The sequence below is a fragment of the Dendrobates tinctorius genome, unplaced genomic scaffold (assembly GCF_039654945.1).
Source record: "Dendrobates tinctorius isolate UK_male_01 unplaced genomic scaffold, ASM3965494v1 ptg000060l, whole genome shotgun sequence".
NCBI lineage: Eukaryota > Metazoa > Chordata > Amphibia > Anura > Dendrobatidae > Dendrobates > Dendrobates tinctorius.
In genome coordinates this window covers 16551387-16575147 of record NW_027361728.1, presented here as the reverse complement: position 1 = coordinate 16575147, position 23761 = coordinate 16551387, and the positions used below count along the sequence as shown (strand labels likewise).

The 23761-nt window shown below is 41.1% G+C and overlaps 1 protein-coding gene across 4 annotated transcripts in view; it reads right to left on the bottom strand.

The window, feature by feature from the left end:
• Window positions 1-23761, bottom strand: part of MCF2L2 (MCF.2 cell line derived transforming sequence-like 2) — a 474009-nt gene that overhangs the window by 355350 nt on the left and 94898 nt on the right. For 3 of the 4 annotated variants that reach the window (XM_073578748.1, XM_073578751.1, XM_073578752.1), the window contains exons 4-5: window positions 11465-11555; window positions 5152-5271 (exon numbers count right to left, since the gene is read on the bottom strand). In XM_073578748.1, the coding sequence (XP_073434849.1) occupies window positions 5152-5271; window positions 11465-11555 (211 nt within the window). The remainder of the gene's footprint in view (window positions 1-5151; window positions 5272-11464; window positions 11556-23761) is intronic. The other variant, XM_073578750.1, reaches the window with a different exon arrangement.

Genomic DNA, 23761 nt, shown 5'->3' with positions numbered 1-23761 from the left:
TGTCAGAAGAGGGTTGGACCATGCACTTATTTAGTCAGGAGAGAATTGGTGACTTTTATACAATATGCACTTCAGCTTCTCAGCAACCCCGTTCTGTGTCTGTACATAGTCTACATGTTGATGTTCAGAAACGCTTCCACTTATTTATAATACCACTCACAGTTGATAGTGGAATATTTATCCTATTATATAGTACCGCACTCAAATTCAATGAGCTCTTTATGACCCATCCTTTTAAAAATGTAAGTATTGGCAAGGGGTTGGATTTTATACACCGGTCAATGGGAATGATTGGAGAACTTGAACCCAAAAATTAGGAAAAGTCCAATACTTTTATCCATTTAGTGGGTTTTAGATTTTAACAAAGTATTTGATACTGTACAATACAACCATGTCATAATCAACCCCAATTTTGAAAGGGGCTGCCCCCTTTCAGAAAACTTTAATCGATATGTTGAGTTATTTAAAAAAATGTCAAACCAAATATTACTTACCCTCCCCGGTCCGTCAATGGGTCCATGTTCTTTGGCTGCAGTAGTGACATCACGTCAGTTACGCTGCAACCAATAACTGTGCTGGGCATCTCTGCCCATGTAGAAAGCACGACCTGATGAACTCAGTGATTGGCTGCAGAGCTGTTGACGTGACATCACTGCCGCAGGCAAAACACTGAGAGTGGAGCTATGATACAGATCTTGTGATGGACCTGGAGAAGGAAAGTAGTACTAAGTTTCTGGGTTTTTTAAACTAGCTCCGCTTTTGGTATAAAGTTTTCTGAGACAACCCCATCAACCCCATTAATGAACTAAAACAAAGTGTAATTGCAAATGATACATACTCAATGTGGACTACAGTCAGTAGTGTGGAGCCATAAGGATCAGTACTAGGCCCAATTCTTTTTAATCTCTTTATTAATGACCTTATGTATAGGATTCAAAGAAAAGTGTCAGTTTTTTCCTCATGACATAAAACTGTATTGGATAGTTAAAATTAAATTTGATTGTAAAATATGACATAAAAGATCTAAAATTAGCTGTCAACATGGGCAAGAACATGGCAGATTCAATTAAAAATAGTAAAATGTCAAGTAATGCAGTAATCATAATAATGCAATAAATGGGATATAACTGAAGAGAAAGACTTCAGAAGCAGCAAAAGTAAACAGGGTAAAAAGAGAAATAAAATCCATGATCCCAGTGTATTATGACCCCTCTATATATTTCTTATAAGATATCATGTTGAGTATGGCATTCATTTTTGGAATTCACATTCTAAAAATGTAAAAAGGACATTAAAGGGGTGAAAAGTCGGACATCTCAGTTATTACATTTAATGGAAGGTCTCTGACAATAAGAGGCTGCAAAAATCAGACTAAATTTAGTTATTAAAAAGAGATGTCTTAAAGATTATCTCATTTACATTTTTACATTTGTGTGATCAATACAAGGATCGCTTCCAAGTCAAGAACTTACGAAGGACAGGGACCAATTATGTGGAGGAAAAGCAGTTTAGACATCTACATAGATAAGTGTTCTTTACAGTTATAATGATAAATGACATTGATGCTTATAGTGAACCTAACAATAATTATATAAAATTGATAGAAAGGATGAATTTGATAAATCTCTATGTGTTTCTCAATTTAACCATGTAATCTAAAGCTACTTTAATTTCTTAACATTGAAACCAAGAGAAAAAACTTGGGGAAACTCACTAATATCAAGAGGCTGGCAAGCAAGAGATAAATCAATCAAAGGCTAAATCCAAAGGAAACATAAACCAACAATTTCCTTTTCATCTTTTCTTCCTTTTGTTTAGAACACTGATTTGAATCTCTCAACATCAGAAAGAATAGTAACAGAAATTAAGAGAATAATAAAAATAGGGAACATTGAGGCAGAATGCAAAAATCTAATTCGATCTGAAATTCAAAATATACAGTAATGACCAATAGTGTTGGCACCCTTGAAATTGTTCCAGAAAATGAAGTATTTCATCCAGAAAATTACTGCAATTATACGTGCCTTGTTTTACACATGTTTATTTTCTTAGTGTGTTTTGGAACAATACAAAAAAACTGAGAAAAAAAAAGAGAAATTGGACATAATTTCACAGAAAATCCCATAAATAGCCAGACAAAATTGTTGGTACCTTTCCAAAAGTTTGGGTAAACAACTTTGTTTCAAGCATATGATGCTCGTTCAAACTCTCATTTGGCAAGTAACAGATGTGGGCAAAAAGAAAATCACACCTAAAATCAGATAAAAAGGGGAGCTGTTGACTCAATCTTTGAATTGTGTGTCTGTGTGCCACACTAAGCATGGAAAAGAGAAACAGGAGAAGAGAACTTTCTGAGGAATTGAGAACCAAAATTATTGAATAATATCAACATTCTCAATGTTATAAGTCCATCTCCAGAGATCTTGATGTTCCTTTATCCACAGTGCACAACATAATCAAGAAGTTTACAACCCAAGGCACTGTAGCTAATCTCCCTGGACGTGGACAACAGAGAAAAATTGATGAAAGGTTGCAACACAGAATAGTCAGGATGGTGGATAAATAGCCCTAAACAAGATCTAAAGACATTCAAGTTGTCTGAGGGTGCATCAGAGTCGGCGCAAATTATCAACATTTGAATTAAATGAAACGCTATGGCAGGAGACCCCACTGCTGATACAGAGACATAAAAACGCTAGACTTAGTTTTCCAAAATGTATGTGAGCAAGTAAAAATCCTTCTGGAAAAGTGTCTTGTGGACAGATGAGACCAAGATAGAGCATTTTGGTAGAGTACATCATTCTACTGTTTATCGAAAACAGAATGAGGCCTATAAAGAAAAGAACATAGTACGAACAGTCAAATATGGTGGAGGTTTAAAGATGTTTTGGGGATGTTTTTCTGCCTCTGGCAATGGGTGTTTTGACTTGTTTTGGGTCACAGTGTAGTGCACAGTGTCAGAAAGCTGAGTTTGCGTCCTAGGTCATGTCTTCCTGCAGGACAATGACCCCAAACATACTTCAAGAAGCACCCAGAAGTGGATGGAAACAAAGCACTGGAGAGTTCTGAAGTGGCCATCAAGTCCAGATCTAAATCCCGTTGAACAACTGGGGAGATATCTTAAAATTGCTGTTGGGAGAAGGCTCCCTTCAAATATGAGAGCTGGAGCAGTTTGCAAAAGATGAATGGTCCAAAATTCCAGCTGAGAGGTGTAAGAAGCTTCATGATGATTATAGGAAGCGAATGATTTATTCCAAAGGATGTGCAACCAAATATTAAGTTGAGGGTCCCATTAATTTTGTCTAGCTCATTTTGTGTGAAATTATGTCCAATTTGACTTCTTTTCTCAGTTTCTTTGTGTTATTCCAATACACACAAAGGAAATAAACATGTGTATAACAAAATGTATAACTGCAATGATTTTCTGTGTGAAATACTTCATTTTCTGGAACAATTTCAAGGATGCCAACATTTTCGGCCATGACTGAATTTAGAATCTGCCTTCCATTCCTAAAAGACTGAAAGACACATGTCTGAGCCCTCTGTGGGTTAAAGGGTAACTGCACTTTCAGGTAACTTTTCCTGAATAGACTGTTATATGTGTACATGAGGAAAATCAATATTTGACTTGTTTCCTTTCTGTAGACTCTAGCCACTAGAACCCTTCACAGTGTCACTTTGTGTTCTTTTTCTCCCTCCATTTTCCATCTATTCCCTCTTTTATAGGCAGCAGGTAAGATCTGATCCATCACTGAAGACAGAACTGTAGGTAGATTTGAGCAATTTTTGAGTGTGAATGATTAGTGCAGGACGGAAGAAGTAAATGACAAATTAGGAAAGAGCATTTTTCTGTAATAAGAAAATGGTTATTGTCATCTTGTATGGATAGCATATTATTATTATGTGCCATAATTTTATGGTAGGTAGGTTCCTGACCTCTGGCACTATCACTAATGTTGAGAAGTAAGAGTCTTTTTTCTATACACCTAAATAGGGTTATTTAGACCCCTTTTCCTCCCAAAGCAAATGTTTACAAATCTGCCAAAAATTAGAGTTTTTTCCAGTTACTATTCCTCACATTTTTGTCTTGGTGGTTTGTGGCACGGGGTTATTATCTGTTATATTTTTGTCCCCGGCCATCTGTTGTACTCCAAGCTGATGTTGTTTAGATAGGAGTCAACAGGGTGATTAGGGAGAGCCGCCGAGGAGCGGGGGCGCCATTTGCGTATCAAGAGGGTGCCAACCTCCGCTGTCAGGTAGGAGAGAGATATAGGGCCCTATAGGGACAAATAGGTTTGTGACCCTCTACATGACATTGGAACGACTATCTAGTGTTTGTGGCTGGATTTTGAAAATCAGCAATAAGCCTATTTTTGTTTGCCTGTTTTTTGACGTTTTGAAAACTTTTTAATGATTGGTCAATAAAGTATCTTTTAAGGATTGATTTTTTTTGTATATGAGTCTTTTTTCTATACTGCATCCTCTTCATTGGTTTTCCATTTACATTACCACCCTCTCCCTCCCCCCCGCACACAAAGTAACTTCGGCGTGACCCCAATTATTCCATAATACAGTTCCCTGAACAGCCAAACTTTTTATGGGGCCACAGGACTAATATAGTTAATTTTAAAGATCAGTGTGTGTCCCAGAGACCAGACCTCCACTAATCCAAGAGTAATGATTTGCCTTTAATTTCTTAGATAGGATGATCCATTTTATGTACAAAGCCTAAATAAATAAACAAAGCAATCAAAAAGCTAATGCATGCCATGTTTAAGGCTAAGTTCACACTTGCATACCGGGGCTCTGCGGACGGCTGCGTACTTCCTCCCTGAAGCTCCACCCACTTCCGCACTTCTTCCGTTTAGGTCTACCTACTTCTGCATGCGTCCTGCTTACCTATCTTTCACACTGGGTACACAGGACATGCAGATGTATGCAGATGTGTCGTTTTGACGCGCCCGCCGACTGCACGGGAACGCAACTTATCAATTGGGTTTGAACTGTGTAAGAATATCAGGATCAGAATCAATGACTTCTCACATGAGTTGCAGAAACTGATGTTGTAAGGTGTAGAAAGTAAGGATAAATGACACAAAGTGATACACATGAGCACATGCCACTGAACACAAGATGAAAATACACGCTTACCGGTACCTTCATTTTAAAGTCATCTCTGTAGAGTTTAATTCCAATGTCTGCAATAGTCCTTTGTATAAATCGAGATGGGCGTAACACAAAAACCAGCTGCAGATTCCCTGGGAAGGCTCCCTAAGAATCAGAAGAGATATGAATATTATTAAAATACTGTGTCCTTTTTCCCTTTCTTTACATTTCATTACAAGCCACTGAAATGCTGTCATCACTACATAGCACACAGTACTGATTAGTCATTTCACAGCTTAATTACATTTACCAATGAGAAATGTAAGTATTATTGACTTGTATCATATTGACATCAAACAGTAGAAGAAACTAAATCATGACAATAAAAGGTTTATTGGAATCAGTGTGGGGTGGCATGATGTATGGTAGCCGGACATGTCTAGTGTTGTGAGTTCATTTTCCCCTTCATTACTGAGGCCCGAGGAACTCCCTCTTCTGGTAAAGAAAGGTAGTGAGCCTGATTATCAAACACCTGAGGCTGATGATGATGACTGGCTGAGTGGAGTTACTGACTGGATATAAGGCTGCCGACGCCCTTCTGGCCTGCGGGTGATTTCTCTGTGGGATCCTTGGAGACCAGTCTGAATTCCTGCTCCTCTAAAGCTAAGTTTGCTGCTCGGCCTTTTGCTTTGGTGCTTTGACTTTGTTTTTCTGGATTTCTGCCATTCCCTGCTGGGGTGTGCTGAATTCATTTAGCTCTGTCTTCTGAAAATACCTGAGTGCTGATTTAGTTTTTGAAGCCTAGCTGCTTCAGGGCCTTTTTCATATCAGCTTGTTGGCTTATGTCTTTGATAGGGTTTTGGCAGATTGCAGACAGCAGCCTTCCTGTCCTTTCCTATCTAGGTAGTTTTGGGCCCCGTCTTTGCTCAGTCTATCTTTCTGTCTGTGTTAGTATTTTCATCTTGCTTCACCGTCATTATATGTTGGGGGCTGCCTATTGCTTTGGGGTCTGCTCTGGGGCAGTTTAGATTTCCCCTTTCTTTCTTTAGGCCTATGTAATTCTCCGGCTGTGATCGAGGGGTCTAGGGCATCGTAGGAACCCCCCACGGCTACTGCTAGTTGTGTTGATAGGTTCAGGGGTCTGCAATCTGATAGTTGCCAACTTCTCTGGTTTTCTGGACTTAGCTTGTATTTCTGCTTTTGCCTCCTACGGTGACTCATTCATAACAGTCTAGTCTTCATTACAAGTACACTAACAGCTCGGCGTTACATTGATTTGGTAGTGGATCCAGTAGTACGGCCATTTCACCAAAGTCCCAGGAGACTTTTTTTCCAATAAGACCACTCCAGACCACATTTTTTTTGTGCTACTATGAGCAGCTTGCGTGGCCTAAACGTGCTACCATGGCCTGCATCATCTTTGGACTTGTCTCCCCTCAAGCACATGTGAGATTTCATTGGTACACAATTCTTGTGTATAAGTAAAGGCTTTTTTCTGCCCACTTTTCCATAAAGGCCACCTCTATGTGTGTACGGTTTATTGTGGTCGTATGGACAGATACTCCAATCTCAGCTTGAGAACTCTGCAGCTCCTTCATGGTTAACTTTGGTCTCTGTGCTGCCTCTCTGATTAATGTCCTCCTTGCTTGGGCTGTGATTTCCATAATTCCATTCCATTACTTTTCCTTTAACTGCAATTCCAATGTTGAGAAGAGTATTACTGTGTGCATCACCTTCATCCTATTTTATCTAGTTATGATCAAGTTCTTAGATATTCAGCTCGGAAATTACCTAGAATAACTGCAGCATTCTAATCTTAGTTTGTCCTTCCATCAGAGGTATACTTGCATGTTGAAAGTATTTCATGACTTAACTTCCGACAGAAGACTTTCAGGCATACAGCACTCAGGGCCACTACAATAAAAGGCACCTTCAAGCACTTTTGGCCCAGTTCTTCAAATTGTTTTCACTAAAATCCTAGTGTAAAACAGCTTGAAATGTAAGAAAATTCTTGAGCAAAAACACTGCGACTTTTGACATTTTTATACCACTCCAGATTGGCTCTAACAACTTTTAGAAAAGTGGGCTGAGGAGGGCGGAATGAAGTGTGACCAAGCGCATCCATTTAATTAATAACTTCCACCACTAAGGTGCTGTAACTTACACTGTAAATGTATTCCGGTCTCTGACTGATGTAAAACTTTTGGCGGAGGTGCATGGCAGTTGAAAGATGCTCCAAATTGATTAAGAAGCACAAATTTCATAAATAATTTAGCACATCTTACTGTATAGCGGTCATGATCCAGACCGGGATTTTCCTGTCTCTCCTTTTCCCAGTCTGGTCATGTCAGGGGTTAACTTTTCTCTGCCTTGTTCTGGTGTCAGGTCTGCTATTTCTCTGCGCTGCATCCTGCAGGCAGTGTCAGTTATATTTTCTGCCTACGGCGTGAGTAGCTGACTCTGGTGATACTCTGATTTGTCCTGCTGTGCTGACTTTATCCATGTCTGTTCATTCCTCTCTTCCCACCCCGACACAGTGTTTCCCTTCGTGTTTGGACTCCCCGGTACTCAACTCTGCTTAGGCTGACTTGATCATATCTCTTGCTTCTGGTACTTTGCTTCTGACCGGTAGTGACCTTTTTTTGTTCCTCTGGCTGTGTTTGGTATTCCCCTTGGTACTACGCTACTCTCTGGTATCGACCCGGTTTGTTTGATTATTCTGCTGCCATCTGGTAGTAGCCTCGCTGCAGTGCTGCTGGTCTGCTCTGAGCAGAATTTCAGTCTTCCCTCCACTCTGCTGCCATCTTGTGGAGTTTGCATTTACCTGCAGAGCTGCAGCATGACAATAGCACAGTTCGTCAAAACAGGTGTATATCAGTCTTGATGAATCAAGCCCCTTTCCTAATAAAGACTTAGTTTTTAATATTGTATTCTAAGAGATGATGCCTTGTTAAGTTTTTTACAGGAATAAATTAAACATGTTCTCTGGGCTTATGACATTGAAAACCCGTTGTTTGGAAAGATCATGAATATCTCATCGATGAGGGTCCAAGACTAGGTTGTCCCGCCTAACCGATTTTTATGACTAAGGACTGGTCCCCAGTATCAAAGTCTTGAACAACTCCATTTCTTTAAACAAGTTAATAAAAAAATAGTTAAAATCAAGGAAAATTGAAATTAGAGGTAGAGATTAGTGATGAAGGAACGTGCTCGCCAATGCTCGATTCTCAATCGAGCATCGCGGTGCTCGAGTATGCTCGTTACTTGATTGAGTAACTCGGGTGCTTAAGCGCCATAGTCATGTCCCAACCACACATACAGTATATGCCAGTAGCCATGTTGGCTACTGGCATTACTGTGATTGGCTGGCTGCAGCGCATCATGGGGTCTAAGACCCATGACTCGATGCTTGGCAAACTCTCCTCTGGAAGCAGTTCAGGGACAGTTGATCCAGGAAGAAGACTTTAGATTAGAGCAGGAATATAGGCAGTGTTAATTTCGATTCCAGTATACCACTGCTGCACCATTAACACAAAAGTCTTTTTCAGGGCTACATACTGTCCTTTCTCTAATAAAACTGCTGTTACCTGCATTCACTGTAGTGATAACTCGTAGAGGAGGGACAGTTTTGGTTTAGAGGCATATAGGCAGGGTTTATTGCAGTCCTTCTATAGGTATACTGCTGCTACAACCTAAAAACAAAAGTCATTTTCAGGGTTACATATTTTCTTTTCCCTATTAATACCGGAAAGTTTGCAGGCATATATTATATATATAAAATTTAAAATGCCCAAGGCATGCCGTAAGTGATGGGGAAGTGAATGTGCTGCTGATGGTGCATGCAGAGGCCAAGGTCATGGTCTAGGTGAAACTGTGCCTGCTTTGGAAGCACAAGAAACACGCTCATCCACAAAACCTAGCTTCCTGTCCCACTTTGCAGTGGTGCGTAGGTCACCACTCTTGAAGCCAGACCAGTGAGAACAGGTGGATTGCAGATAATGCTTCCAGTATGTTTCCTAGCACCACTCTGTCTTCCATATGGTCCAGTCGGGACCACATAATCTACACCCTGATCTTCCTTCCTCCCACCATTGCGAGTCCCAGGAAGCAAGTGATCCCATTCTAAGATGCTCCAATGCGCTCTTTACATTTCCATTTATTGATTCTGGCCTTTAGCCCTGCATATTTGAAGAGGGACATCAGGATATTGTGTGTAGTGTTGCCCACATATTCGAGCAGCCATGGTCAGAAGAAGACGACGGTGAGGAACGGCAATTAATATCTCAAGAGGTAGATGCTGAGACACAGTTGCAAACAAGTGATGTTGTTAAAGAATATAGGCAGGGTTTATTTCAGTCCTTCTATAGGTATACTGCTGCAATCTAAAAACAAAATCCTTCTCAGGGCTACATATTTTCTTTTCCCTATTAAACTGTAATATTTGAGGGCAAATATTATATACTTAATTTAAAAAGAGCAAGGCGTGAGGTAACGGACGGGGAAGTGAACATGCAGAGACCGAGACTGTGGGCCAAGGTCAAGAGGACCAGAGTGCTGAAGTGGAAGACAAGTAGGTAGAGTCACTGACCCAATCTGGGAAGGTGCCGTTCACAGCAAGGACAGCAGTCCAGAGGGTGAGGAATCTGCAATACTGCAACAGGCAGGAAGAGGTAGTGGGGTGGCCAGAGGGAGAAGGAGGGCAACTGTTCCCCAGAACACCCACAAGCGGCAAGTTCCTAGGCCAAGGGTTAAGGGGTTCGCCAGTCTGGCACTTTATTAAAGAAAGAAAAAAGAACTGTCATTTTCAATCTGTGCAGTACCAAGATCAGCAGAGGCCTGACCACTACCAGCCTGACCACCACCAAGGTCTAATTTTTAGTAGCCCTTGCACTTACAGTGGGTATAGAAAGTATTCAGCCCCTTTAATTTTTTCACTCTTTGTTTCATTGCAGACATTTGGTAAATTCAAAACAGTTCATTTTTTTGTCTCATTAATGTACACCCCGCACCACATCTTGACTGAAAAAAAACAGAAACATAGACATTTTTGCAAATGTATTAAAAAAGAAAAACTGAAATATCACATGGTCATAAGTATTCAGACCCTTTGCTCAGTATTGAGAAGAAGAACCCTTTTGAGCTAGTACAGCCATGAGTCTTCTTGGGAATGATGCAACAAGTTTTTCACACCTGGATTTGGGGATCCTCTGCCATTCTTCCTTGCAGATCCTCTCCAGTTCTGTCAGGTTTGATGGTGAACGTTGGTGGACAGCCATTTTCAGGTTTCTGATCAATTGGGTTTAGGTCATGGCTCTGGCTGGGCCAGTCAAGAACAGTCACAGAGTTGTTCTGAAGCCATTCTTTTGTTATTTTAGCTATGTGCTTAAGGTCATTGTCTTGTTGGAAGGTGAACCTTCGGCCAAGTCTGAGGTCCAGAGCACTCTGAAAGAGGTTTTCATCCAGGATATCTCTATACTTGGCCGCATTCATGTTTCCTTCAATTGCAACCAGTCTTCCTGTCCCTGCAGCTGAAAAACACCCCCATAGCATGATGTTGCCACCACCATGTATCACTGTTGGGATTGTATTGGGCAGGTGATGAGCAAGTGCCTGGTTTTCTCCACACATACCGCTTAGAATTATCACCAAAAAGTTCTATCTTCGTCAGAGTCCCTCCTTCATAAATTAAACAGGATGTGTCTGACCATGTCACACATACTACATGCCCAGATAAGGTAGTAAAAAGTTAAAATTACATTTACCGGTGACTACCAGTGGTGTAGTTTTATTTCACCCTCTACCATGTCATCTACTGTAGTCATAGGCAACGGGGAAAAGAGACGGCCCGGCTATTAAGGGGTGGAGGAGTCATTGTATTTTCATTTCTTTTTAATTTTGCCTTATATACAAGTCATTATAGAAGAAAGAATATTTCCTAACATTTGTTCCTGTGCAATCCATTTTATATTCGGTTTTGTTTGTTTTGCTAGTCCGTAAAAATGGAGCAATACACTGACAACAATGTTCCCAGCAGCAACCTGGAAGTCAGAGATGCATCCAGGCGTCTTCCACAAGCTGTTCCCATTCCAATAGAGTGCTGTTTCCATCCATTTCAGCAATTGTCCTGCCTCCTTAGCTATCCTCTTAGGATCTTCCTGAAAAATGCTTGAGTTTCCCATTGACTTGCATTATACTCGGTACTTGAGTGAAGCACATTCGAGCGTCTGACAGCTCCATTCGAGAACTCAAGTCCAGGAAGAGAAAAGATTTAGGTTGAAGACTAGTTTTCTATGAGAAAATAACTAGGAGACATGATTGGAGACAATGGCAAAGAACAACAGACAAATTGTGAACATACCGCTATACGTGTAAGCGATGCTTTCACTGAGCTCCACTTATCCTTCCGTCTGTCTATAATGATGATAAACCCAATGCTGGCAGCCTCGAGACTGTAAAACAAGAAAGTGAAAAAAAAACAACTGGGATTGTTATATGGTGCCTTGCAAAAGTATTCACCTACTTGGCTTTTTACCTATTGCGTTACATTACAACCTGTGTTTAAATATTTTTGTAATACGATTTTTATGTGATGCATCAGCACTAAATATTATAAGTTGGTGAAGTAAAGTGAGAAAAATATATATTTATGGGATAAAATAACACCAAACAACACTAAACACTAAATAATATAAGTTGGTGAAGTAAAGTGAGACAAATATATATTTATGGGATAAAATAACAACAAAGAAGGTTGTCCCCAAGTATCAAAGCAGAAAATTCAAATTGGTAGGCATGTACTGATCTGCTGGGAAGAATATACGGGTCACCCTCCACCCCCCTTGGCTTTTTAACTATTTTGCTATTTTACAACCTGTGCTGAAATGTTTTTGAACTACAATTTGTGTGTGATGCATCAGCACTAAATAGTCTATGTTGGTGAAGTGAGAAAAAATGAAAGCATAAATTACATTTATGGGATCAAATAACTAAAAATTGGCATGTGCATATGTATTCACGCCTTTTGCTATGAAATCCCTAAAAATTACTAGTGAAAAAAATTACCTTTGGAAGTCACATGCTTAGTACAGGGAAGTCCACCTAAGTGTCACATGGCCTGTCAGTATATACACACCTTTTCTGAATGGCCACACAAGCTGCAACACCATTAACCAAGAGGCACCACCAGTGGCGAATTGGGAGCTAAGGGCCCACCAGTAACATTGACTTTGAGGGGCCCACTTTTCACTTGCATACGAATATTACACTACCCTCCTTCACAATATCTCTATATAATAATAAACTGGATAGTTTGGTTAATGAATAACTGTAAATACTTATGTCCCCCCCAAAAAAAAAAATTGAGAAAAGTATTTAAGCAGTGATACCTTTATTGGCTAACCAGAGAAATTATATTTGCAAGCTTTCAGGGCTCAAAAGGCCCCTTCATCAGGCTTGATTACAAGTGAATTACTGAGAAGAGATGGTACCCACATATCACCAACAGATAAAGTCCCATAACCAACACAAATCAAGACTATAAGATCATGGACTATTTTTCATGTACATCCTCCAATGTCGTGTACATGATACAATGTACAAGGCGCAATGCAAGGACATACATAGCAGAAACGAAGCAAAAACTACAAACAAGGAAGAATCTGCATAGACATACGATAAAAAATGAGCTGGACACACCTGTAGGAATACACTTCTCTAGACCTGGACACAGCTTGGCAGATCTAAAAGTCCTATTATTGAAAGGTCATTTTAATAGTGACAGAGAAAGGAAAATTTGGGAGTATAAATTTGTTTCATTCTCTAACAACAGGACTGAATTTGACACCTGGATTCATGACTCAATACATGGACACAGTTCACACCTCCACAAGAAGGTCTTCAGATCTCTAATAGAACACTGCCACCTCATTTACATGTGTAACAAAAACCTTAATTTAATTTCCTTGGCCTGTATCACCTCATGTCCTGTTGTAATTTCTATTTAAATGTTGCCATCTCTTCTCAGTAATTCACTCTTGTAATCTAGCCTGATGAAGGGGCCTTTTGAGCCCTGAAAGCTTGCTTGCAAATATAATTTCTCTGGTTAGCCAATAAAGGTATCACTGCTTGATTACTTTTCTCAATTTTTTTTTTTTTTTTTGGGGGGGACATAAGTATTTACATCTATTTTTCTGGCTAACACGGCACCACAATATTATTTTGTATTGCACATCGTTAATGAATAACGAGGTGCTGATTTTTTCTGTACAGATTGAATCAATTGAATTATGCCAAGTACTGCCCATATAGTGGGGTTGGGGGCCCAGAACTGCACGTGGACCCACCGGGGGATTCCCCTGTACCCTATGGGCCAGTGAGCCTGGGCACCACTAACCAAACAACACCATGAAGACCAAGGAGATCTCCATACAAGTGAGGGACAAAGTTGTTGAGAAGTACAAGGCAGGGTTGGGTCATAAAAAAAATTTGTCTTTGTTGATCCCCCGACGCCCCTTCAAAACCATTATCTTCAAATGGAAAGAACATGGTACCACAACAAACCTGCCAAGAGAGGTCCACCCACCAAAACGCTCAGCCCAGGCAAGGGGACCATTATTGAAAGAGGCAGCACAGAGACCAAAAGTAACCCTGAAGGAGCTGCAGCGTTCCCAAGCAGAAACTGGAGTTTCTGTCCATATGACCACAATAAGCTGTACACTCCATAGAGGTGGCCTTTATGGAAGAGTGGGCAGAAAAGAGCCTTTACTTACACACAAAAATTGCCGACCAATGATATCTCAGTTGTGCTCGATGGGAGACAAGTCCAAAAATGCTAAAGGCCATGGTAGAACATTTAAGCTACACAGGCTGCTCACAGCTCAACATGACGCCTGGTGTTGTGGTGTTGAAACAAATGCTCCTTGGACAATTTGGAGAAAGATGTTTTGAAAATGTTGTTTCTTTTTTTTATTCTTTCCATAAAATTAACATGTCTATTGATCCTGTGATTCCCATATTTCCACAACTTTTCCTTCTTAGTGTTTTAATTCAGTGTTTAGGCCTGTATATATTGGATACAGATTATTTGCTAAGATTTTATAGCTGCTAAAAAATGATTACCTAAGATAGTCAGGAACACAGACGTCATCTGTTGTTATCTGTATCCCCAAGTCACAGCTCTTGTTTAAATTATTTTGTTACTTTGAATTATAAGTAACTTGGCTTATTTCCTGAACGTACAATCCTTTTTATATTTGGGATTAACATAACCAAATAAAATTATGCAATATGTGCGTTATCACAATACAGGTCCATGGAAAAACCATGGTAAATTTGTGGCACTGCCATGGATAAACACAGAGACACCAGAACACTATGGGAAAGGGTGTATACAGAAACAAGTGCAAATATCAGCATTCACATGTCTTGTGTACACAGCTTTATATCTGCACATATTGAACACTTTCAAATACATTAATGGGTGCCAAATAATTGCAGCTAGTAAAAGAAGGGCATCTCACCCAAGTAAAAGTTCACTTTTCATTCCTACCCCTGTATCTAAATACCCCAATTACAGCAAATTTTCTCCCTAGTGTTCCCCTGGCACGACGCACCCATCAAGAGCTGGCGTTAGCGGAGGCAGCAAACTGGGTAATTGCCCAGGGCCCCCACTATCCCAGCGCCTACATTACATTAATAGCTCTGCATTATCATGTCACCGTGATGATCACACAGGTCCTGTACTGTGCCGGGAGTTTAGACGAGATGAGTAAGAGGAGACTGGTAAGTATTATATAGTGTGAGTGTGTGTATATATATATATATATATATATATATGGTAAGTATTACATAGTGTGAGTGTGTGTATATATATATATGGTAAGTATTACATAGTGTGAGTGTGTGTATATATATATATATATATATATATTTTACATATATACACACGTGTGTACAAACAGTAGTATATGTGTGTGTGCTCTATGCATGCATGTGTCTGTATGTATGTGCTCTATGCATGCATGCATGCCTCAGTATATGTGCACTATGAATGCATGCCTCTGTATGTATGTGCTCTGTGCATATATGTACCCATAGTCAATAGTGGTGAAAAGAGGAGTGGCTACACATCTAATTACATTCTGTGCACAAACATTAATTTACATTAATTTTTTTCACAATACACAAAATTACACAAAGGTGCCAATAAGTATAGGTGGCACGTTACACCAAGGGTCCTATTAAGTGAAACTTTTACAATGTACCAGATGCCTACTTTCAGAAAATATAAAGTGAGAGGCATGCTTTATTTTATTATGATAAAGATTTAATTGTGTTATGTCAATAGCTACAAACTTATCCAGACAGCTAAAGGGCTAATGGACATATATAATAAAAACTGATGTTATTTCCCATCATCACATTTAGTTGAGGATACTGGTTGCACAATGCGTTCTGAAATCATTTATCAATAATGAAGTTTGTTTTCCACCAATAATTGTAGAGACATGGATGCATGAATATGAAATTAATAGATCTAAAAGAGTAAGGTTTAAAATCCTACATTTTAATAATAATAATAATAATAATAATAATCTTTATTTATATAGCGCCAACATATTCCGCAGCGCTTTACAGTTGAACAGTTTCAAACACAACAGTCATAAGTAACAACGTTAACAATACAATAATTAAAGCGAAATAAGACGACCCTGCTCGTGGAGCTTACAATCTACAATGAGGTGGGGGGGATACAAAGCACAGGTTTGTATTTACAATTATGTATTTACAATGACGGTCCAGCCATCTTCAGGGGGTGGGGGTTAGATGGAGATAGTGAATGGGCTACACACACACAAACATGACTTTGATTACTGAATGTGATAGGCCGCTCTGAACAAATGTGTTTTGAGCGAGCGCCTAAAACTATGCAAATTGTGGATGGTCCTAATATTTTGGGGTAGAGCATTCCAGAGGATTGGCGCAGCACGGGAGAAGTCTTAGAGTCGGGAGTGGGAGGTACGGATTAGGGCAGAGGTTAGTCGAAAGTCATTTGCAGAGCGCAGCGGTCGGTTAGGCCGATAGACAGAAATGAGGGAGGAGATGTAAGGGGGTGCCGCACTGTGGAGAGCTTTGTGGGTGAGAACAAGTACTTTGAATTGTACCCTGTAATGAATTGGCAGCCAGTGTAACGACTGGCGAAGAGCGGACGCGTCTGAGAAACGATTAGCCAGATGGACAACCCTGGCTTCTGCATTAAGGATAGACTGGAGAGGGGAGAGTCGAGTGAGAGGGAGGCCAATTAATAGAGCATTACAGTAGTCTAGGCGGGAGTGGATCAGGGCAACAGTGAGAGTTTTTGTTGTTTCCATGGTGAGAAAAGGGCGGATTCTAGAGATGTTCTTTAGGTGTAAGCGGCATGAGCGGGCAAGAGATTGTATATGGGAGGTGAAGGAGAGATCGGAGTCGAACATAACACCCAGACAGCGCACCTGCTGTCGGGGTGTTATTATGGTGCCACCCACAGAGAGGGAAATGTCAGATTTAGGGAGGTTAGTAGATGGTGGGAGCAGAAGAAGTTCAGTTTTGGAGAGGTTGAGTTTCAGATAGAGAGCAGACATGATGTTGGAGACTGCAGACAGACAGTCAGTGGCGTTCTGTAGTACAGCGGAGGTAAGGTCAGGGGATGATGTGTACAGTTGTGTGTCATCAGCATAAAGATGGTACTAAAAGCCAAATCTGCTGATGGTCTGTCCAATTGGGGCTGTATAGAGAGAGAAGAGAAGGGGGCCAAGGACTGAGCCCTGAGGTACCCCAACAGTGAGAGGAAGAGGAGATGAAGTGGAGCCAGAAAACAGAACACTGAAGGAGCGGTCGGAAAGATAGGAGGAGAACCAGGAAAGAGCAGTGTCCTTAATGCCTAGTGACTGGAGCCTAGAGAGTAGGAGAGGATGGTCAACAGTGTCGAAAGCTGCAGAAAGGTCGAGAAGAATGAGCAGAGAATGGTCACCATTACGTTTTGCTGTCAGAAGGTCATTGGTCACTTTGATGAGTGCAGTTTCTGTCGAATGTAGGGGGCGGAAACCGGACTGTGAAGGGTCTAGGAGGGAGTGAGTGGAGAGGTAACGGGTAAGGCGTGAGTATATCAGGCGCTCCAAGAGTTTAGAGATGAAGGGGAGATTGGGGACTGGTCTGTAGTTGTTTGTGCAGGATGGGTCAAGGGTGGGTTTCTTTAGTAATGGAGTAATGATAGAGTGTTTGAAGGAGGAGGGGAAAATGCCAGAGGAGAGGGAGAGATTAAAGATTGTAGTTAGGTGAGTTGTGACGACTGGGGAGAGAGACTGGAGGAGATGTGAGGGAATGGGGTCGGTTGTGCATGTAGTTGGACGAGAAGAGGAGAGGAGCCTGGAGACTTCTTCTTCTGTGATGGGAGCAAATGTGGAGAGTGAGCCAGGGGAAATGCAGGGAGGGATGGGAGTCACTGAACTTGGTGATTGGGAGCGGATTTCCTGACGGATATTGTCTATTTTCTCTATAAAGTGGGAGGCCAGGTCATCAGCGCAAATGTCTGTGATAGGGGCTTGTGCTTTTGGCCTGAGGAGGGAGTGAAAGGTGTCAAAAAGTTTCTTGGGGTTGTTGGATAGTGAGGAGATCAGGGTGGTGAAGTAGGTCTGTTTGGCGAGGTGAAGGGCAGAGTTATATGTCCTTAACATAAATTTGAAGTGTATGAAGTCTTCTGGTGTGTGTGTTTTCCTCCATAAGCGTTCAGCACACCTAGAGCATCGCTGGAGAAATCGGGTTTGCGATGTGAGCCAGGGCTGTTTCACTCTGTGTTTGGAGGTTCTGAGGGTGAGGGGAGCTACTTGGTCAAGGGTGCTTCTAAGAGTGTCATTGAAGTGATGTACAGCCAGATCAGGACAGGACAAAGAAGAGATTGGGGATAATGATGAGTGTAGGGAGTCTGAAAGTGTATGAGGGTTAATGGCTTGTAGATTTCTGACTGAATGGTAGGTAGGAGGGTGCTGGGGTGAGCGAGGATTTGTGAGTGTAAAGGAGAGAATGTTGTGGTCAGAGAGGGGAAGTGGTGAGTTATCTAGGTAGGAGATTGAGCAGAGCCGGGCGAAAACCAGGTCCAGGGTGTTACCGTCTTTGTGTGTTTCAGAGGTTGAGAGCTGAGAGAAGCCTAGAGAAGTGGTTAGTGATAGAAGCTGGGATGCAGAAGTGGAAGTGGGGCTGTTAATGGGGATGTTGAAGTCTCCCAGGATAAGGGTTGGTAGTTCTGAGGACATGAAGTGCGGCAGCCAGGCAGATAAATGGTCCAGGAAGTGGGTGGGTGAGCCTGGGGGCCGGTATATGACCGCTACTCTGAGGGAGAGGGGACGAAAGAGCCTGATGGTGTGGACTTCAAAAGAAGGGAATGAGAGTGATGGAACTGAGGGGATGACCTGGAAAGTGCATTGTGGGGACAGGAGTATGCCGACTCCACCACCAGGTCTATTTGTCGGTCTCGGGGAATGGGAGAATTGTAAGCCACCATGGGAAATGGCAGCAGGAGAGACAGTGTCAGAATCCTGAATCCAGGTTTCCGTGAGGGCCAACAAATTCAGAGAGTTTTTCAGAAAGTAATTGTGTAGGAAAGGAAGCTTGTTGCATACAGACCGTGGATTCCAAAGGGCACAATTGAAAGAAGGAGATGAAGGAGTGCAAGTGATATTAGTAAGATTATTAAGGTTTCGATGTGAGGTAGGGGAGGGGTTGAGGTTGGGGGATGGTGGACCGGGGTTGGGGGAGATGTCCCCTGAAATCAGTAGGAGCAGGAAGATAAAGAGCAAGTAGTTTTTGGAATTGTATGAAGATTTTATGTGCAGTGTGTTTGGGCAAGATGGGCTGAGGCTTTTTAAGAAGGTGAGAAGTGCATGGGAGCTGTACATGGGAGAAGCAAAGAGAGAGGAGCTGATGTATATGAGTCGTGATGGAGGGGGGATTGGTCGGTGAAAGTGGATTGCAAGAGAACATAGGAGGATAGGAATAAAGCACATGGTTAAAAGGGACATTTTCAAGTTTTACTTGTAATACTACAAATGATAACGTTATCGTGAACATGTGCAGGCATAATAATTATCCATTTTTCCTTTGTGTAATGCAAGACTGCAGAGTAAGGATGAGCGGATTTTATTACATTCAAATTCGCTGGCTTCCCCAAATTTTCCCACACAACTTGATTCCCGGTGGACAGAGTTGCATGAATCTCAATAATGGAAAGCTTGTAATCGTTCAGAGACTACACATGGGGGAGAGGAGAGAGAAATAGGAACTCGCTGACCATATGGGAAATTGTGCCAGATCCGTTTTTTTTCTGTTTGCGAACAGAGAATAAAAATTTCAAAATGTTCAAATTTGCATGAAACAAAGAATTTCAGGAATTACGATGCAAACTCGATCCTCCGCAGATCGATCCGCTCATCTCCAAAGAAGAGCAGAATTTGAAAACTTCTATTAGTTCACTTGTTTAGAAAAAAAAAAAAAAGACAGCCAAAGTTTTGTCAAGTAACTATGAATTTGGAGAGGGTTTAGATATATGTACAGGAATATCAGAGACCTGACTGCAATAAAGAGATTGTAAAAATTATAAAAAAATTTATATATTAAAAATCATAATGTAAACACACTCAAAATGTAACAAATATCAAATGTTTTTAAAACCGAACTGTACAAACTGTTTGCAGCTCTGAAGATATCATATCCATTTCACTGCTGTGTGTGATAGGAATACTAATAGATACAAAGTATATGTGGCTGCCTTCCTAATTACCAGCTACCTCTTTCATGTAGCCATAAACTGTCTCCAAAGTAACACACGATAAAATAATTATACACATAGCCATAAAATCGGTGGTACAAGGAAGGAGTTAATGACGTGTGATTGTGAAATGATTGTCTTGTTCACAGTGACACAATGGATAAAGTAAAATATGTTAATACACTGGCGAAAGGAGGAACAGCATGCAAACGAAACACGAGAAGATATACTAAGCAGAAATGAATTATTACAGATTACTGCAACTCTGACAATTCGATACAATGATGGCCATGTGCACACGTAGTATACTTACAACCGACTTTTCTCCACCAAAAAACAGTGTTTGCATGAAAAACACTGCAGAAAATACGCACATATTTGACATGTTTTTATATGCCTTTTTTACGTGCTTTTTACGTGCAATTTTCCCCATTTTTTAATGACTTGAAAATAGTGATGATGAAGTAATGCGCTTGGATAACATGTGACCTGAGCATGATCGGGTGTTAACCTAGTGTCTTCTACGTGCTTGAAAAATCTGTTCAAGTCTCCGTGGCTGCATGTCTCGGCGCTGTTTGACAGGCGCAACACACGCATGGATTGCCCGTTTATTAGGCAATCCCTGCATGTTCTGCAACTGTCGCGAGACATGCAGCCGTGAGCACTTGAACATATTTTTCGAGCACGCTGAAGACACTTGGCAGCACCCGAACATGCTTAGATAACACCTTATCCGGGCACGTTCGCTCATCACTAGTTAAAAACTCTGCAAAAATGCTAAAAGAATTGAGATGCCGCAGATTTGAAAAAACGCAAGATGAAAAACACACCATGTGCCTGAGGTTTGGCTGGTAATGTGATGTGCTGTGTTTTATTCCACTGTAAAAACGTACAGAAAAAACGCAACGTGTGAATAAGTCAATAGGAGAGAATTTTGTCGGAAACAAAAATGAATGCTATCAAATAGTACCCAATATTTTCAGAGGCAGCTCTATACAACTTATATTAGAGGGGTTGTATGCTACTCGGACAACCCCTTCTCAATCACTATATTTCCCCCATGCAAACTAATAATAGTTACTCACACCTCTGGTGCCGATGCCGTTAAAGGAACAGCAGCACCTGCTCTTTGGGGCTCTCATGACGTTGTTGTCACATGAACCATGTAGCCAATCAGAATCCACTTCATTGTGACCTCCTTCAGACATAACTGACATTTGGAAGAAGTCAGAGGCCAACGGCAGATTTCACCTGTTCCAGATGTCAATTATGTTCAAAGAAAGTAAGAGTAATTGGCTGTAGGACTGGCATGACAATGTCATGCTAGCCTGGGAAAGCAGGAGCTGACATTCCTAGACGGCACCTTTACCAGAGGTGAGCATAGCTGTTATTATTTCACACTGAGGAAATATAGTGATTGAGAAGTGGATATCCGAGTAGTAGACAACCCCTTTAACTTTAAACTTGAATGGCAGATAAAGCGTAGTACTCCACAGTGGCCAGTAGTCTATGAGTACCACCCTGTACACACTGACGTGAACCGCCATGAAGAGCAGTTTTCATCTAATTGGTGGAGGTCCAGTACCCCAACCTATCTCATACTGATGACCAGTCCTAGAGATAGGCCATTAACATGTCATATATTTGACAGTATATTTTATCTAGGGTTCTATATATGGATGGTGAATGAAATTATAATTCCATGTTTAACTTTGATTCTTAAACATTTATAAAAGTAAATATTTCTGCATTTTCTAGCAAAGTCTTATAAAATATTTTTTGTATAAAATACTCAAAAACAATTTTAAAGGGAATTTGTCAACAGTATTTCTCTCCCCAAAACTATTAATATGCACATGTGGCTCGTTCAAAGACAAGTCTAGCAATACCTTTACATGGCAATTCCCTATCTCCCCTACTGAGAAACCAGCATTTCAATTGATTTGCAAAGGAGGTTGTAGATATGAAGCCTCTGTCACTCCAGCTCTATTCCCCTCCCAGCAACGACTTCTGCTGTTGACTGACAGCCTCTCTGCTGTGTGACTTCAGGTAAGAGGGAAGAGGCTAAAACTAGGCTACCTTATTAGTTGTTTAGATTACTTGTCAAAGCACAAGGTAATGTAAAATGAAGAAACATTTATATAAGTTGTATAGGGACATGGAATAAAATTGTACATCCATATAGTAAAAAAAACAGGGTGAAACTGGTACACAGTGAGAAAAGAGAATCCCATGATGGAATGATATAGTATGTGATAAACCAAGTGTCAAAGTAATACCATAGTGGGACTTGAAACAGGTAAGCAAATAATGTGGAAGTTATTGGTGATACTAGGTAATAGATAGCCATATGAATAGCACATAAGATGTGCAATAAAGATGTATATGCACTGGGCTACAGTGTCTTAATGTACTTTAGTGGTAGCAGCCTCCAAGGAAGATGCGTCAACCCAGTCACGCGTTTCGGAGTAGCTTTGGTCAAGCCCTGTCTGTTTTTTAAAACTGTTTTACAGTTGTATTTATATGTCATGCTTTTTTATTCTTGTTTATTCCATGTGTGCCCTTTTTCTTGTTTCTTGTCCACCGCACCCACCTTATTCTTGCTTAATAAAGGTTACATTTGTGGCGCCCCTGAGGCTCAGTCGCCACAGAGGTACTACACCTTCTCCTAAGGTTATTCTTAAAAAGGAGAAAACGGAGTAACGGATACAAAATATATGCAAAAGTATAAATTTTATTAGTACTCACATCAAGTGCTGACAAGTATACAAGTTGACTAAAATAGGGGGGATAAGCCCCAATGATACAACAATCAGGACAGACAAGGACAGGGTAAATAAAATGATACCAGTGCTCGAAATCTACATGGCACAACGTTCAGTTAGCCCATGGGCATTGCACATAACAGACATGTGTCTAATGGTAAAAGATAGTCAAATATGGCATACTCAATTAAATGTGTATTGTACATAGTTGTACATGTCTAGAGCGCCAAAAAAAAAAAAAAAAAAAAAAAAAACCATCCAGAGGGGTCAATGTGCAAGTCCAATGGACACTGAACATAAATGAATCAATGACATGTGGAAGGATTCTTACATAGTAAATAACATATGTATCAGCATATCAAAACTGCGCAATTGTGCCAGAGAGAACCCGGGAGACGACCCGCCCAGCGGTCCAAATGACCGAAGTGTGGAAACAAGTAAAGGCAGGCTGCTTACCGGGGAGCAGAGGAGGTGAAGGCCCATGCAACGACACCCGACGTACGTTTCGCGCCCGCCACAGGCGCTTTATCAAGGGAGTGATGGTGCCCCACCATCAAGGTAAGTTGGAGGCTCCTAACCACGCTCCAACACTCGCACCCCACACAATAGAGTAGTTCAGCAAACCCACATTGCGGCTCCTTGCTTAGAGAGAAGCAGAGCACCTTTGGTGGTTCCCTGCTTGGAACACTAGACGTGCTGGGAGGTGGGTGGAGTTTAGAATACATAAAATAGCGGGATGTTTAGGATTACAGGTCAGTCGGTCAGTCAGTCAGAAGGAGAGTCTGGGAGAGGAAGCCACTCGGAGAGGAGTGGAGATCCCTGGAAGAGGGATTGAGGAAGGAGTGCTGCAGCTGCCTCAGTGATCTGAGCCAGCTGGCATGGGAAAGGAAAAGAGGAGACAGACATTGAACTGAAGCCTGAGCTTCCATAGAAGGGAAAGACAAGTACGGAACGTAGGAGTAAAAGGGAACACAGAGGACGTGGGTTAGAGGAAGAACCCTGCCTAGAAGTTGTAAGTGTAAGGCCAGGGCCCGGTCACCGAGGTTGTATGGACACTAATGGTTCTGCAGCAGACACCGGTGGAGTAGTGGGC